The sequence below is a fragment of the Cloeon dipterum genome, chromosome 2 (genome assembly GCF_949628265.1).
Source record: "Cloeon dipterum chromosome 2, ieCloDipt1.1, whole genome shotgun sequence".
Taxonomy (NCBI): Eukaryota; Metazoa; Arthropoda; class Insecta; order Ephemeroptera; family Baetidae; genus Cloeon; species Cloeon dipterum.
Window position 1 is genome coordinate 29,292,727 of NC_088787.1, and position 15,038 is coordinate 29,307,764.

Here is a 15,038-nt window from a genome sequence, read left to right on the forward strand (position 1 = left end):
ACTGCATGTCTGGAGGTACTCAAGACATAATTAATGCATCCTGTTTTTCTTATGTGCTTTGTGAAGAAAGCAAATAAATGTTTTATGGTGGTTATGCATTTTTGTGAGAACAAAAAATGTGAATTTAGAGGCAGCGGCGCGAACTCGCCACTACTTGCTGATTATCGCGCCTTTCCACTTTCCAGTGGCTTTAGGGACACATTTCTGGCGTTTCAATAAAAGACCTCGGCCACTCGGGATTCGGGATGTTCTAAGCAGATGAGGGTCAAACCCTTTAATGGACAGAAGCTCCATCTTAACTTGCATGTCCTCGCTCGTATACTTAAATATTTCCTGTGTGGTCTGAGGACACTATAGTTTTGCCGATTAGTTGCATGATTAAAAATAGTGGTGTGTTGAATTAATGCGGAAGATAAAAGTGGGCATTATAATTATAAGAGCCAACAACTATTAAAAAAAACGATAGTGGGAAAAGTATAGAAATATGGTTTTCTAAATAATCATAATATAACTGCACGTTTCTCGTTGCGGAATAGAAAAGAAAAATTAATAAAATCTGAAGTCATTTCAAATAATGAAAACTCGTAACATTAAGAGCTAAAAAGTATAATTTTTAATTTTGGTAAAAACTAAAAGACCCAATAACAACTTTTAAAACATCAATAAGCTTGAGTAGTGGAAGGAAAAAAATTCAGATGCTGTGCAGTGCGCGCGCATGATGTTCAAAAGGATGTTGAGACGATTCGCTTTTGTTTTGGTTTGATCAGCTGCATAGAAGATCGCTGGTGGTCTTTGAGCCCTGTTTTTCCTGGTAATTTTTTGAATAAGGACCTCATGATGTGTAAACTTCCACTGATTGACCTCTAAGACAAAGCTTTTTCTTAAATTAAAGCCTTTTTTAATGCTTATTTTGCAATTTGGTGGCAGAGAACGTCGAGATTATCATCAAGGTCGCTTCGTCAAGGCCATAGCAGCCATGTTTGGAAAGTGGTAATGCATAGCTGACTGAGAGGACGGAGTGCTTCTTACTTCCATCAACGCTTGGTCAGTACATCGATTATCAAATGATAAGCAAGAAATTAACAGATATATCTCCACATCTCAGTTACCGAGCATAGTCTACAACCTCATTTGCTGTCCTTTCCTGACCACATCTTGCCTGTCCCGACATGGCTGGAGTAGGTGGACCGCAATCTCCTTTGGACATGAAGCCGGACACAGCAACTCTGATGAATGCAGTTGGATTCGGTCCGGGGTCCCTCGGAGGTCCCAACAGCCCAGGCATGCCGCAGGCGTCCTATTTAGGGGACCGAGGCAAGGCTGGCGCAAGCAATGGCGAAGCATCCAACGCAACGTACCCTCCAAACCATCCACTCAGCGGGTCTAAGCACCTGTGCTCCATTTGTGGGGACAGGGCTAGTGGAAAACATTATGGGGTGTTCAGCTGCGAGGGCTGCAAGGGCTTCTTCAAGCGGACGGTGCGCAAAGACTTGACGTACGCTTGCCGTGAGGAGAAGAACTGTATCATCGATAAACGACAACGCAACAGATGCCAATACTGCAGGTAAAAAGACAAGACAGGGAGGATTTCTCAACGAGTCAATGAATTAAAGAGTAAATGGATGTCTATAAGTACGGAAATGCATTCATTAGTGAAATTTCATGAAGCTTTTTAATTGATAAATTTGTCTAAACATCTGATAAATAAAATTATGCATTGAAAATTTTCTTAAAAAATCATCAGATATATTTTAGGCTCTTTCAGTAGAAAAAGAAATAAGCCCAATTTACAAAAAAATGGTGAGATATAAGTCAGAAAATCATACCGTTTGAAACAAACAAATAAGGCTATAAGCAGCGGGGTCCAGACTCGTGCGACGCGCAGATATAGCGTCCGGTGGAGTATGGCGCGAAAGATCGGTCACGTGAAAATACGCGAAAAGAACTAAATTTTCGTCAATATTGTGACAAAATCATCATTATTTGTACTATTTGTGTCTTTTGGATCGTAAAAACAAACTCTTGACACTAGTACAGGAATCCAAAGAGAGCTTTTTGCTTCCCACATTCAGACGCCATCTTGGATCTGCGCAGTTCGAACCAATTTAATCGCACATCTGGCCCCCGCTGGCTTTAAGAAACAATTTTACTGTCGTTATTAAAAAATATTTATTGCGCAATAAAGGTGTAAACAGGATTACTTGCATTTTGACCAAGTCTTTCTTGGGTGGGAAACTAGTGTTGCTGCACGCCATGTTAATCTAATATGTTGATAAATTTTTATTGTTTCTCTGGTAAATAGTATAGTTATGAAACAAAAAAATTGAAACTAGTCTAAATGTTTTTTCTAACGCCTTATCTTGATGCATAATACTTTTTATATTTTCTTTAAAATCCAAAAAATACTTCATAAAATTTCACAGCTTTGTTAAAGACTCACTTTAGAAGAGAGTATTTGTCAACAAGTTATTTATCGCAAATCATTTCAGATACCAAAAATGCCTACAAATGGGCATGAAGCGCGAGGCGGTGCAAGAGGAGCGGCAGCGCACGAGGGAGAAGAACGAGGCGGAGGTTGAGTCGACAAGCAACTCGATGACCGACATGTCGCTCGAGCGCATCCTGGAAGCAGATCGGCGTATCGATTTAAAAGTTGAGTTGCCGCTGCCGGAGGATCCGCGCGATCCAAACGCGGACATGAGCAAAATCTGCAAAGTAACTCACACCCAGCTGGTGCATCTGGTTGAGTGGTCCAAACACATCCCACATTTCGCGTCGCTGCCCCTTGAGGACCAGGTGCTACTGCTCAGGAACGGCTGGAACGAGCTGTTGATTGCCGCCTTCTCACACCGCTCGATCGACGTCAAGGAAGGCCTAGTTCTCGGCGACGGACTGACCGTGTACCGTGAATCAGCACACCAGGCCGGCGTGGGCAGCATCTTTGACCGTGTACTCACCGAGCTGGTATCCAAGATGCGCGAGATGCGCATGGACCACGCTGAGCTGGGCTGCCTGCGCACCATCATCTTGTTCAATCCAGACATCCGGGGGCTCAAGTCGCAGCCGCAGGTGGAGATGCTACGAGAGAAGGTGTATGCCACACTTGAGGAGTACACACGCCACACGCATCCTGAGGAGAACGGCCGCTTTGCTAAGCTACTGTTGCGTCTTCCTTCGTTGCGCTCCATCGGGCTCAAGTGCCTCGATCACCTCTTTTTCTTCCGGCTTGTCGGCGATTGCCCCATCGACTCGTATATCTCCGAATTGGTTGAACATCAGCATAACCAGGACGTGTAGACTCTCGAATCTTGGAGGCCAGCTTTCTCATTCGCACTCCCAACTGGATGGACTCACGTCAAATCTACATATGTGTTTTAACTTTGGATGTTAACCTACTTGTTAGATAATTGATGTCGCCTCCGGCTGATTACCTTAGCTACTGGTCAATCCTCCCTTCGTCGTTAAACCTGGCTCTGACTTTCGGATCGTCACTGAATCGCATGGGCCCGCTGAAGAACTTTCGCACTGAGGACGTCATCGAAACACATCCTTGTGAAGCCAAATTAAGCGTAATAGGACCAACTACCTAATGGACTTAGTTTCAGTTTTGAACGTGTTTTGTTGCTTGAATGCCTCAAGTTGTTGTTCCTGGCAGCGTGAGTCATTCCGCTCGACCCATCAGAGCAATGTAATTTTCTACATGGCATTGATTCTCAAATCCATTTAGTGAATTTGCAAGACCCTGGAAAGGCCAAACTTGGCCATAGCCGTCGCAGTTGTTAAATATATAAAAATATACAATCATATATTATTATCATGCAAAATAACGACTATTTTTCATCATTCTTGCATAGAAGACTTATAGCTTATAAATTAACTAACCTTGAACAATAATTTTTGCATTGCCCTATCATGAGTTGGGATTGTTACTTAATTGTATAATTATAGTTTTCATAATTATACACCACGAGGCACTCTATTGGGTTGTTATTTTAGCTGCTCTTTCATTATTCGTTTAAATGTAAGAATAATATTTTTGGTTTGGGATCCAACTTGATATTACGTGCTTCTGTAATAATTTTTATCTGAGGGCGAAATAAGTTAGGCGCACCCTTGTTTTAGGTTTCACAGCACATCTCCCACTACTAGAACGCAAACTCGTTCGTCACTTTGTCAAAACATGAGTGTGTAGGATCTTCGATGGTGGAAGGCCTGTTGTTTTGTCACCAGCACTAATTTGGAAGCACAGAATTCACCTTTTATCGCAACTACCTGTTAACATGTAACGGCCAACTTAATTGTGGTGTTGACAAAAGTAAGACTGAAGATGCGTTTTATCTACATAATTGACAAAAATATGAATTGTTTTGGTGAGTTCGAAGGGCCTAAATTTCGTGCTTAAAAAAACGAGGTTTATTTTGTCAGCAATCACGACTTTGTGAATTGTGTATCAACTGGCAATGTTTGTTGGCTTACACTTTTCTCAATAAACATGTTTATTCGGCAATTCTATACTGTAGAGTTTAAATGAATGAAACTGCACTCTTTCATTTGACATCTGATTGGAAATATTTAATGAGCTACCTTGTAAAATCACATTTACAATACGAGAAAAAGTATTATTTTAATGACTAAAATGTCTTTAGCTACAGCACAGGAAATAATCCTATAAAAACGTAAAGGCTAGCATTGAATACACAAACTTTGAGAAGGTCTGTAAGAACGCTAGTTTAATATCAGTTCTCTTAGTTGCTTTGTGAATGCTTAATTATTTTCATTGCTTTTCATTAGACTTTCTCCTTTTGCTCATGCTTCTGTGTAGCATCAGCAAATTGTCTTTAGCCGTTTGCAGGGTTGGATCCAGTTCCAGAGCAGTTAAGTAACGCTTCTCCGCCATCGAAAATTTTTTCCAACGGTGATATAAAACGCCTGTTCAAACAAACTTAGTTAAAATATCCACTTCATTGGCAACATTCACTTCAGAATTAAATGAAAATAAAATATCCCCCATTACGACGGTCTCAGAATTTAATTTTAAGCTTGAAGCAAAATTGCCCTTATTGTACAGATCTAGTGGCGTATATTAAATAAAAATGCACATACCTAAATTGGCGTGGTATTTGGCATTGTCTGGGTCAAGAGCAGTTGCTTTTAAGAAGTGTCGTTCAGCTTTGGCAAATTGCTTCAGTTTGCCCAGAGTGTTTGCAAGGTTGAAGTGGAGTCCAGCCTCATTGGGTAGATGTGTCAGAGCCTCCCGACCCACCTGCTCAGCCACTTGACGGCGACCGATGCTGTCCAGCATGATGACCATGTTGCTCCACGCGACAACGTGAGTCGGTTTGAGTTCAGTGGCATTCCTCCACGCCTCATACGCATCGTCATGTCTACCCTGTTCCAAGTACTGAAACCTTTAACAATAAGAAACGGCACAGCCAAAAGTAAATTCTGACAAACCAGATTGCCCAAGTTGTAATAGCAGTCGGGATATTTTGGTCTATGCTGCAGCGCAGTTATGTAGCTTTCCTCGGCGTCTTGATACTTTTTCAGACCCGCCTGAACGATGCCTAAATTCATCCAGGCTGCCGCAAAATTTGGACGGATGGTGACGGCCTGGGTCAGCAGGCTCTCTGCCTCGTTTAAATGACCGCCATCTCTCAGCAAGTTTCCCAGATTATTCATTGCCTGCTCATACTCAGGATGAAGCCTGTAGCACAATAAATTATCATTTTCAGTATTGTTTGGTTGATAATCTCATTTTGTTTTGATTGGGAAACTTTGTTACTGCTTCTGGTTAACAACGAAAATGGTAAAATAATCAAGGTTCGCGCAAACCTGCATTTTTTCAAGAAAGGTTTTGCTATGCAATATTTTCTGTTGCGGAAATAATTACATGAAATCATTTGTCATCCCTGGAATCTATTCAGTTATTCGCTTTAAATTATCAACATCATGCATTAAGTTTGGAGGCTATTTTTCAGATTGCCGAGCACTTTATTCAACCAGCCACACTTACTTCAAAGCTGTGGTATACTCTTCCAAGGCCAGTTGTTTGTCTCCCAAATCAGCGGCATTCTTGGCCACGTTATAATGAACCTTGGCGTTCAGGGGACAGACGGCTAGTGCTGACCGAAACAATTCTTGCTCAGTTCCCCACTCCTTGCTTCTCTGGCACGACTTGAGAGCCATAGTTACAAGCAACATCATGAAGCTGCTTCTTATTGTCTGAGAAATGAAAGTGGTGAGAGCTGAAGCAACCAAAAATGCGTCAGCCACTTACTTGGTGGTACTCAGGGGAAAGGGTTGAAAGCTGGCGAACGCCCAGGGTGATGAGCATGCAAAAACCTGCTGACGGCAAGTACAGTACTCTTTCAGCGATCACAAAGCCAACCCTGAACAAAAGGTTTGAAGCCGGCAGGAAGGTGCCGACAAGCAGGGACAGGGCTAGAAATATAATCCTGCAAAGAACTTAGGTTAGCATCTTTGTAAAATGAAGAAATGAAGTAAAAATACCTTGCCGATTTTGTTGAGCTGGTAAAAAACCAGCGCAGGCCAAGTAAAGTCATTCCTACCCAAAAGATGATTGGTGCCATCACTCTCAAATCCAATGGAGAGGTGATAAGGGGAATACACCCCATGGCCCAATCAAAACATAGCCAGTCTGGACAGAGCAGCAGCCAGAAGTTCAGAGCGTAAATATAGTTGAATGAGACTACCTGAAATTTAAGAAGTACAAGATTAACTCAGATTGAGAATGAGAGATATAAATCATTTAGATGTTTTTGGAATTTAATCAATGATTTTAATTCAAGGATGCAAACAAAATACCTATTTTTAATTTAGAACTCAATATTTTGCAAAGATTCCATCCCCAGCAAGGATGAAAATCAATTCATTCTGCTGAATTCTGCTGAGTATATGACAATCAATTCTTTAGAAATTTATGGAAAAATATCTAGGGCTAAAAAAGGTATCAGTAGTCTTTTTGGCATCCTATTTTTAAAAATCAAACTTTTATTTGAGCTCAAAATGTTCTAAATAAAAATATATGAGCCTTTATCATTTTACCCTGGTGAAAAAGCTATCAGCAAAGGAGGCTGGGTTGTCGACAGGTTGGAAGGTGGGCACTTGTCCTCCCATGACGACCCACCTGCCGAGCAAAAGTACAGCGCCCCACATGGCCAAGGCAACGTGCCTCATGACAACGCCCTTGCGCTTCTTTGGTTCCTGCTCTTGCCATAAGTTCACCAAATCGTATACGCTGCAAAGACCCTGGAGTAAAAAGGAAAAAACAGCTTAACGAGCGTTAAAAATTTAAAATTGGTAGCTTACAAGTACTGTGATGCCTTGCTCCTTGCACAGCATGGAGACCATGGTAAATATCATGGTCAAGTCAAGCCAAATAACAGAGGAGAATATTCGATAGCTATGCAGCGAGCTGTCCACTGACTTGCAGTAGCTAAGGAAAGCGAGGAAAAAGAAGAGTGCGCAAAGCAGATCAGCTCGGCCAACTATTCCCGCGACCTGAAAAGGCATCGTGTAAATATATATTCCTTCCAAAATTACTGCAGTACTCACAGCTTCACAGTGGATTGGGTGAACCGCGAAAAGCAGACTTGCGAGCAGCGACGCCTTTGGACAGTTGCCTCCAAACAACCGATCGAAGAGGCTGAGCGAAATGACGGATATCACAATGTGCAGCAGCAGGTTTGCCAGCTTGAAGCTCCTGGCAATTAAAATGCCTCCGCTGAGCCAGTAGTTCAGGCTACAATGTTTTGATTTAATTTTTGTTTTTGATATAATAATTCTGTGTTCATTATTACCGGAAGGAAAGAACAGTGAGCGGCCGGTAGGACTTGTGGCTGCTCGGGTGGCTCAGTCTAGTGCCCCAATAGTCGTTATAAAACACATTCCACACGGGTGTGGACGTTCGCACGTCTTCATTGTTCAGAACCGCCTCCGAATCGTCAAAAACAAAGTCTCCATTCAGAGCTGGGATGAATGAGATTGTGGCACAGCAGCAGATCAAAATTATCGACGTCCAAATAGGAAAGCCTGAGAATTATAAGACAGTGCGTGATGAAATAAATTAAATTCAAAAACTTAGACTTCTAGCTCACTTGGCATAGGAATGTCTTCATCCCACGTCTCCTCAACTTCTGATATCTTGGGTTTCGACTTTCTCCAGTGACCGTTCGACGGTTCATCCTGTCTAGAGGATTTCCTGCTCTTCATCACCGCGTTCAATGCCATCAAATTAAATTTCAATCACTGAAAATTTAAATTTTGTTTGATCACTGCGCTCGTTTTTAAGCTTGTAATTAATGTAGAATTTCTGTGCCGAAAATTGTTTTATCATCTTTTTGTTAACTGTTTATTTTATTTGGTGCACCGACCGGCATGGGCAAGCCTGAACGCAAAAAGAAAACAAGAAGCCGGCGAGCCAAAGTTGTCTTTATCTTATCTGTTCGTTTTTCCTATGCAAATTTGCTAAGAATAGATAATAATACGTCCGCCGCGCTGATTCTCACCGGTAGTATCGGCGCGCAACGCACATCCCTACTTTTTTCTGTCACCACACGGTGCCTTTTGTCCTTGATCCATTTTTATTTTGGGTTCACCACTTTCAGGCTTCAGTTAATTATATACCTCGTCATGACTGACGTCTGCCGTTCACTCTCCAGCGTTGGCAGCTCTAAGCTGTGGCTGCGGCTGTGATTCCAATCCTTGACCCTGGAGTTAGGCAGCCCCGCACGACACTCTCGTCTCTCTAGTACATCGTTTGCGCTGGTCTCTCGTTGTCGGCTAAAATGGACCGGATCATCCGCGGCATCATCAAGTACCACCACCACACCAGGTTGGGAATGGTAGAGCAGTTCAAGAGGGTGCGCGACAACCCTGCGGTGAGTTCTCGACGGCCCGCCGATCCCGATTCCCTTTTCAGCAATCCCGAATTAATTAGCCTCTCCTCTCGAGCTTTGAGCTTTGTTGATGACCGACAGTACTCGAGGTCTCCGCTATCGGCGCGGCGAACGCCGTCTCGCCGATAAGAATGGCGCGTTCCAAAATCCTCGTGCGAAAATGCATTGGATTGCACTTTCCAGCTAATCGCTTTTTTACTCTTCCAGCAATATAGTATTTTAGATGTTTTTTGTACTAACCAATCTATCGAAAATTTCTCTCATGACATCGTCTCTTTGTTTACGTTTAGCAAAAATTGCAATAGATATTATAAAAAGTATGAAGCAGTTAATATATCAAAGCACATTTTTTAACCCTTTGATAATTTCTGGTTATATATGTAATCAATTAAAATATTTTTTACCATTGGTCAGGAATTCATATTTTGGATATTTTGGTAAATTCCGGCCTTACTAGAAAATTTGGAATTTTAGCTTCAAGTTTTGCTACAGTCAACTAGCTTGAACTACATAATATATGTAATCAAATTTGAGAACGAATCATTTAATCAAGTTAAACCGAATTTAAAATTTTAATCAGACAGTTATATAGTAGAATAATAATCGTTCTTGATATTTTGGTTAATTTAAAAGCTCTTATCGCGAAAATGGTTGCTGAATTTATAATAAGTTTAAATTCTACTCGGTTAAAATTCAAAATCAGATAAGCCAAGTAAAAAAATTCAAAAAATTGTTGCATTTTAATTATACAATTTTTCTTTAATTATAAATTTTGATCTCATGTGAGTAATTCATGCCACTTTTCAGCCGAAAGCGGTGTTTTTCACATGCATGGACAGTCGGATGATTCCAACGAGATTTACAGAAACCAATGTTGGGGACATGTTTGTTGGTAAGAAAAAAAATATAGATTTAAAACTATTCGTTTGTATAAAATTGCTAAAATTTTAGTGCGAAATGCTGGCAATCTGATTCCTCACTCGCAACACTTTGTCAACGAAGCATTCACTACTGAGCCGGCTGCCTTGGAGCTCGGATGCATTGTAAACGATATCAAGCATGTGATCGTGTGCGGTCACTCTGATTGCAAGGTAAAGTTCTCACCACTAAACTGACACTAACAAATAGCCAGTCATTATCTTATCTCGGTCGTTTTTAAAAAATAATAAAACTGCTTTGGGTATAGGCTATGAATTTGCTACACTCGCTGCAAGATGAGGAATACGCGTCTGTGGACAACAGGCGCATTTCCCCCTTGCGCGCCTGGCTCTGCAGGCACGCAGACACGTCTCTAGAAAAGTTTCAGCAGTTGAAAAGTACCAACTTCACTGAGCCGCTTACCTTCCAAGCTGAGACTCCAATGCGTAAATTTGTCGCTTACATCGACCCTGATAATAAATTTTCCATTGAGGATAAACTCTCCCAGGTAAGCACAATAAAATCCATATTTTTTCAAAATGGAAGGAATAACGCCCTCAATTTCTTAAGCTCATTGCCACGTTTCATTATTACAAAACAACGATTACAACAAATTGGTCAGTGACAATTTGGTTAAGCAACTCGTTCAAATAAATAAACATTTGATTTGAAATATGATTCTCATGGAGGTCTCAGAAAAAGGGTCAGACATTTTTTAACTGAATAACTTATGTTGAAACTCTGTTGCAGATTAATTGTCTGCAACAGATGCAGAATGTTGCCAGCTACGGTTTTCTGAAACGCCGGCTGGAAACGCACGATCTGCATTTGCACGCTCTCTGGTTTGACATCTACACTGGTGATGTCTACTACTTCAGCAGGCAAAGAAAGCGATTTGTCGAGATCAATGATTTGACCGCTCGGCCTATTCTCAAGGAGATACGCCGATACTATTCCTAGTGTGTGCCTTCCCTTCTTAGGTGAGTACAGCTCCTTTTAGCATGAAACTCGTCAAACACACGTGTAGAGCAGGTTGCATATATATTGCGTTCACTCTGCTCCGATTTCGCTCTGTCGCGTGATACACTACGTAATACGAGGATTAATTTTTAATGGCCCCTCAACCGATGGAGCAATTTTCAAGCAGGCTGCAAAAATTTTAATACAGCTCAGTTTTAATAAAGCTTTTTGACTGATATGGGGCATTCCAATTAAAATTAGTTTATGCAAAGTATGATTATCAATTAATTCGATTAATGCTCAATTGAAGCAAATTATGTATTCCAATTTTATCCGTGCGCGCGGGAATTGATGGAACGATGCCTGGATCGATTAAAAATAATATTGTTAAATGCAATTAAAGTAAAAAATCCTAAGACCATGGAACTGGAACAATTCGAGTTAAGTCTAGACGCGGATTAAATATTGAATTAAAAAAAGCAAAAGAAAAACGGTTTTGGAAATCTTTTTCAATATTATTAAGAATAGTTTTACGACTTAATGGAACCGCCTTTAATTCTGACTCACTTAATCCTTTGCGTTAAAAAATGACGGTGCACTCAAATTTTTTTCAATTGCAACTTTTTGTCAGCTCACAACAATGGAATAGAGCACACGTAAATTTTAGTGGCTTAAGAAGAAACTAGCACGGAGATGCACTCAACTGGTACCTGCCGGTTAGAACAGAAACCACCGCAGAGTCACACTCAGTGACCACACTATCGAACACTAAACTTTCTTCTGTTTAATACACCGCCAGGTTAGAGTACATGTTTTAACTCGAACCAAACATTTATTTAATAATATAAAACAAGTTTAGTATAAAAATAATGCTGATTGGTGTCCGAAACTGGAGTCGCGTTTGATTCTAGCGAATTATAGACAACTGGGGTTTTAACACATTTACGGGGCCTCAGGAGGGAGAATCAAAAGAAATATGCATAGTAAGAATTTGGACTAGAGCGGAGATATGATGAGGAGCCGCTCGTTTCCATAAAATAGTTTCTCGAGGGCTCGCTGGCAAACATAAAAAAGGCGGCTTGTGCCAAAACACAGCGCTTAATTCCGATCTTAATGAGCCTCTGGCCGGTAAGTAGGCTACATCACCATCAGAAGAATGTTTTCTTCTCTCTCAACATTCATCTCGTCTCTTATCCTCGCGAGCCGCACAGCCGCCTCAAGACAGAGGAGGGGAGCGGAATGGGTTGTTTCGGCGAACAAGCACACACACACCGAGTGAAAGTTTTCTCCTGACGCTGATGATGATAATAATAAAACACGCGCGAAGCAATAATAATCTCAGAGCATTTTTCTCTGTGTTGGTCGGTGGCGCGACCACGCCACTGGTTAGTTGCAATTTCAGGCATTGGAAAGTTGTTAAACTGAGGACTCACGCGTGTATGTGTGTATCTGAGGCGGCTCGCCTTGTTTCCCGGTTCAAACAACGTCCTTGCCACTTGAAACATGCCAATTTAAAAGGAAAGCTGGCTTTGCGCGGCCTTTGCATTTCAATTACAAATAATGCGTCTCATTTTTCGCCAAAGCAATTAAATCAAACGATCGCTGCTGTTCTTTGGGGCAAAAATGCTCCCTGGGCGCGGACGCACTATTTTACGATTCTAATTCACCAGGATGAAAGCGGCAGTGTATTGCACGCAGGTAGGCCAATCCGCTTTAATGGGCCTGCATATCAATTAGCCTGCCTAATTTTACTTCATGATAAGCGCCGCACGAAAGTGTTTTTTTTTGTCTCGCTTGTGAACTTGAAACTTGCTTGAGATTTCGTCGATCATTAAGAATTATATTGTATCGCGTCTCGATAAAAAAAACTTTGTGCACCCGAATCTCGCGTTTTGGTGGTCCTAACAAAAATTAGGTACTGTTTGACTCGTTGAAGTGAACTAAGTAACTGAATTGGTTTGAAGAAGACAATTAATCGTCAACGTCGTGCTAAGGTGCTGAAACAGACGAAAAATGCTAAATTTCACGTTATTGAGGGAGTTAAAAGGGGGTTGGGGGTTGGTGGGTATGATTGACCAAATCTCAACTTCTAATCATCCGATTTTAAAAAATCGCATACCGTCAGACTCGTCTCGACGTTCCCAAGTGCACTAATCTGGTATGAAACCCACCCAGTGTTCCGAGTTTTATCCAGCCGGTTTAATCCATGGTGTTTTAAACCAGGTTTAATCCACCCTATTTAAGCCGGCTTTATTCTGGCTTTTTTGAATTTTTTTCACAGGTTGTCAAAAATCCACAAGTTAGTTTAAAAAATATTTTTGTTGCAGCCAAAAAAACCGGATTAAGCCGGATAAAACCACCTCGTTCTAGAAAAAAACGGCTTTTTCGGAACACTGGTATCCTGCTGCGTTAATAGTCGCTGATCCTGCTGCAGGTGGGGTGAGGGGTTTGAAAAGCTGACATTGTATTTTATTGCCAAGTTGTGCTACAATCATGCCATTAACCTGTGAAATTGGGAAGAAAAGAAACGTTTCACAAAGGGCCTATTCCAGGTATTTTTTAGCTTGGCATGTAATCAATTACTTGCCGACCCGCAAGTAAGTAAATTCTTTGTGCTCTTTAGTTTTGAAAATAAGTTGGTTTCACAGTTGAATGGTCTTGATGTTAATTTGACATGCGACAGGGTCAAACAGACCGAAAAGTTAATCTTAGTTATCTTAAGTAAGCTAGAATTTTAAATATTTAGGGGGAATATTTTAACGTGATCGCAGGGGAGGTTTTGCGTGTGTGCGCTGTCGGCTGTGTCAATTTTCCCGCCCAAGAAAATCTCGGACGTGATGATAACCTTTTTTAACTATTCAGCTTCGCACGGCTTACGCAAGGCCACAGGGAAATTGGCAGCAAACGGGATTCCTACTTTTACTGTTTCCCCCTTCATTCCGCGCATCCTCTTGGCCTGGTCAGGTCCAGGAAATTTTCCACCGCACAAGGAAAGATTTGGTTGACTCAGATGTTAGGTTACTTGACCTCATTTTCAGGATTATTTGCCGGTGATGCAGAAATCGAAAGTTCAACTGCCGCTTTAAAAATGTGGTATGATCAGTCCGAGATGGTAAAAGTAAAAAAGTCCAAAATATTTGTAGTAATAGATTTGCCTCGTCTTACACGCCCGTCGGGTTATTTATTTAATAATAAATACATAAGATAATAATAATATTATTTCCACCATGTTAAAGCAAAACATCGATATACCTTGTGCACGCAGTGGTGTTAAAATCCAGGAAAATTTGGTTGCACGAGAAGGCATGATGAATATATATTTAGACCCTCTAAAGGACCGTATTTTACGTTCATGGCAATCTAAAGGTAAAAAAGCTTAAATACATAAATCGAGCCGCTTGCCCCTGGCGGAGCATCCATCACGGGCATCTCAATGTTACGCTTTCTCTTCTTTGGCGCGCTGCTGTTTGTCGGTGTTTTGTGTTTGTTTACACGAACATTTCTTCTCTGCTCTGGCTTTACGAAGCTGATTTTGAGGTAAAAATGACACGTGAATAAGAGTTACCGCGTTTTTGTGGACGCAAGGGAGCTTACAGAGCGTCTTGAATTTAGATATGTACCACGAATACCACCAACATACAAAACGTGCGAGCCACTACATCCTGAACAAATATAATATTGCGTTGAAGTAGGTCAAGCCGTTTTTATCGAGACGCCTCAACCCTTTTTTGCTCGCGCGGGAGACCGCTGACCCTTTCAGTTTTAGACTGAAACCAGACCCCGGCCACATTTTCCACAGTTACTGCCGTGTTTTATTTCACGCGTCAATAGTTGAATGATTATGCGGGCTGCTTTATTGCTCTAAGTTCGAGTTCCGAAACAACTGTCTGCCTTGACAATGCTAAAAAGGTTTTAGCTGAGGAAAGTGAATCAGTTTGTCGCACGTGCATGCTAAAAAATTCTGGTAAAAATGAATGCCTAGGTTAGTCCGGCGGCAGGTGAGAAAAGAGTGTTCCAATTCGCTCGCAAATTTCACTCTCAAATGGGGTTCTTCATAAGTAGACTGATTTTTGCATTTAAATTTGTTGTGGCCACAAAGTGCGAATTATTCCATGCGTTTTGGTAGTCAAGCTTTGGATTAAACGTGTAATAATTGTGGCCGAGCTTGCAGTGCCGGTTGTACGTGGATTTTTATTAATCAGAACGTTGCCTACTTTCGCATCTGGGTCAATCGACACGCGA

General features: G+C 41.3%; 3 protein-coding genes across 4 annotated transcripts in view; 2 read left to right on the forward strand and 1 right to left on the reverse strand.

The window, feature by feature from the left end:
• The first annotated feature begins 691 nt into the window (after positions 1-691).
• usp (ultraspiracle) lies at positions 692-4,512 on the forward strand. Its single transcript, XM_065479227.1, has 4 exons — positions 692-811; positions 928-1,044; positions 1,106-1,564; positions 2,490-4,512. Exons 3-4 carry the CDS (start codon positions 1,170-1,172, stop codon positions 3,295-3,297), a joined length of 1,203 nt encoding a protein of 400 aa, XP_065335299.1. The 5' UTR covers positions 692-811; positions 928-1,044; positions 1,106-1,169; the 3' UTR covers positions 3,298-4,512.
• Positions 4,513-4,545: 33 nt separating this feature from the next.
• On the reverse strand, positions 4,546-8,788 carry Tmtc4 (Transmembrane O-mannosyltransferase targeting cadherins 4). Of its 2 annotated transcripts, none has more exons than XM_065479213.1 (12): positions 8,647-8,788; positions 8,118-8,268; positions 7,821-8,052; positions 7,576-7,762; positions 7,330-7,521; positions 7,066-7,269; positions 6,511-6,713; positions 6,278-6,455; positions 6,014-6,222; positions 5,455-5,704; positions 5,104-5,401; positions 4,546-4,929 (listed from the first exon to the last, which is right to left on the reverse strand). In XM_065479213.1, exons 2-12 carry the CDS (start codon positions 8,248-8,250, stop codon positions 4,775-4,777), a joined length of 2,241 nt encoding a protein of 746 aa, XP_065335285.1. In that variant the 5' UTR covers positions 8,251-8,268; positions 8,647-8,788; the 3' UTR covers positions 4,546-4,774. The 2 variants fall into 2 exon arrangements, with proteins under 2 accessions (XP_065335285.1, XP_065335286.1); XM_065479214.1 differs by having other exon boundaries at positions 8,529-8,670.
• The window catches only part of CAHbeta (carbonic anhydrase beta), a 34,399-nt gene continuing 28,119 nt past the window's right edge, over positions 8,759-15,038 (forward strand). The window contains exons 1-5 of the mRNA XM_065479219.1: positions 8,759-8,900; positions 9,726-9,810; positions 9,870-10,009; positions 10,105-10,344; positions 10,587-10,816. Of these exons, the coding sequence (XP_065335291.1) occupies positions 8,808-8,900; positions 9,726-9,810; positions 9,870-10,009; positions 10,105-10,344; positions 10,587-10,796 (768 nt within the window). The 5' untranslated portion in view covers positions 8,759-8,807 and the 3' untranslated portion in view covers positions 10,797-10,816. The remainder of the gene's footprint in view (positions 8,901-9,725; positions 9,811-9,869; positions 10,010-10,104; positions 10,345-10,586; positions 10,817-15,038) is intronic.

What these genes read in the sequence shown, in the direction of transcription:
- Tmtc4 (XM_065479213.1), bottom strand. Translation starts at nt 8,250, where the DNA reads ATGGCATTGAACGCGGTGATGAAGAGCAGGAAATCCTCTAGACAGGAT. An exon ending in TGAAGACATTCCTATGCCAA is followed by an intron (nt 8,053 to 8,117) that starts GTGAGCTAGAAG and finishes TATAATTCTCAG; the next exon opens with GCTTTCCTATTTGGACGTCG. An exon ending in CTCACTGTTCTTTCCTTCCG is followed by an intron (nt 7,763 to 7,820) that starts GTAATAATGAAC and finishes AAAACATTGTAG; the next exon opens with CCTGAACTACTGGCTCAGCG.
- usp (XM_065479227.1), top strand. Translation starts at nt 1,170, where the DNA reads ATGGCTGGAGTAGGTGGACCGCAATCTCCTTTGGACATGAAGCCGGAC. An exon ending in AACAGATGCCAATACTGCAG is followed by an intron (nt 1,565 to 2,489) that starts GTAAAAAGACAA and finishes AAATCATTTCAG; the next exon opens with ATACCAAAAATGCCTACAAA.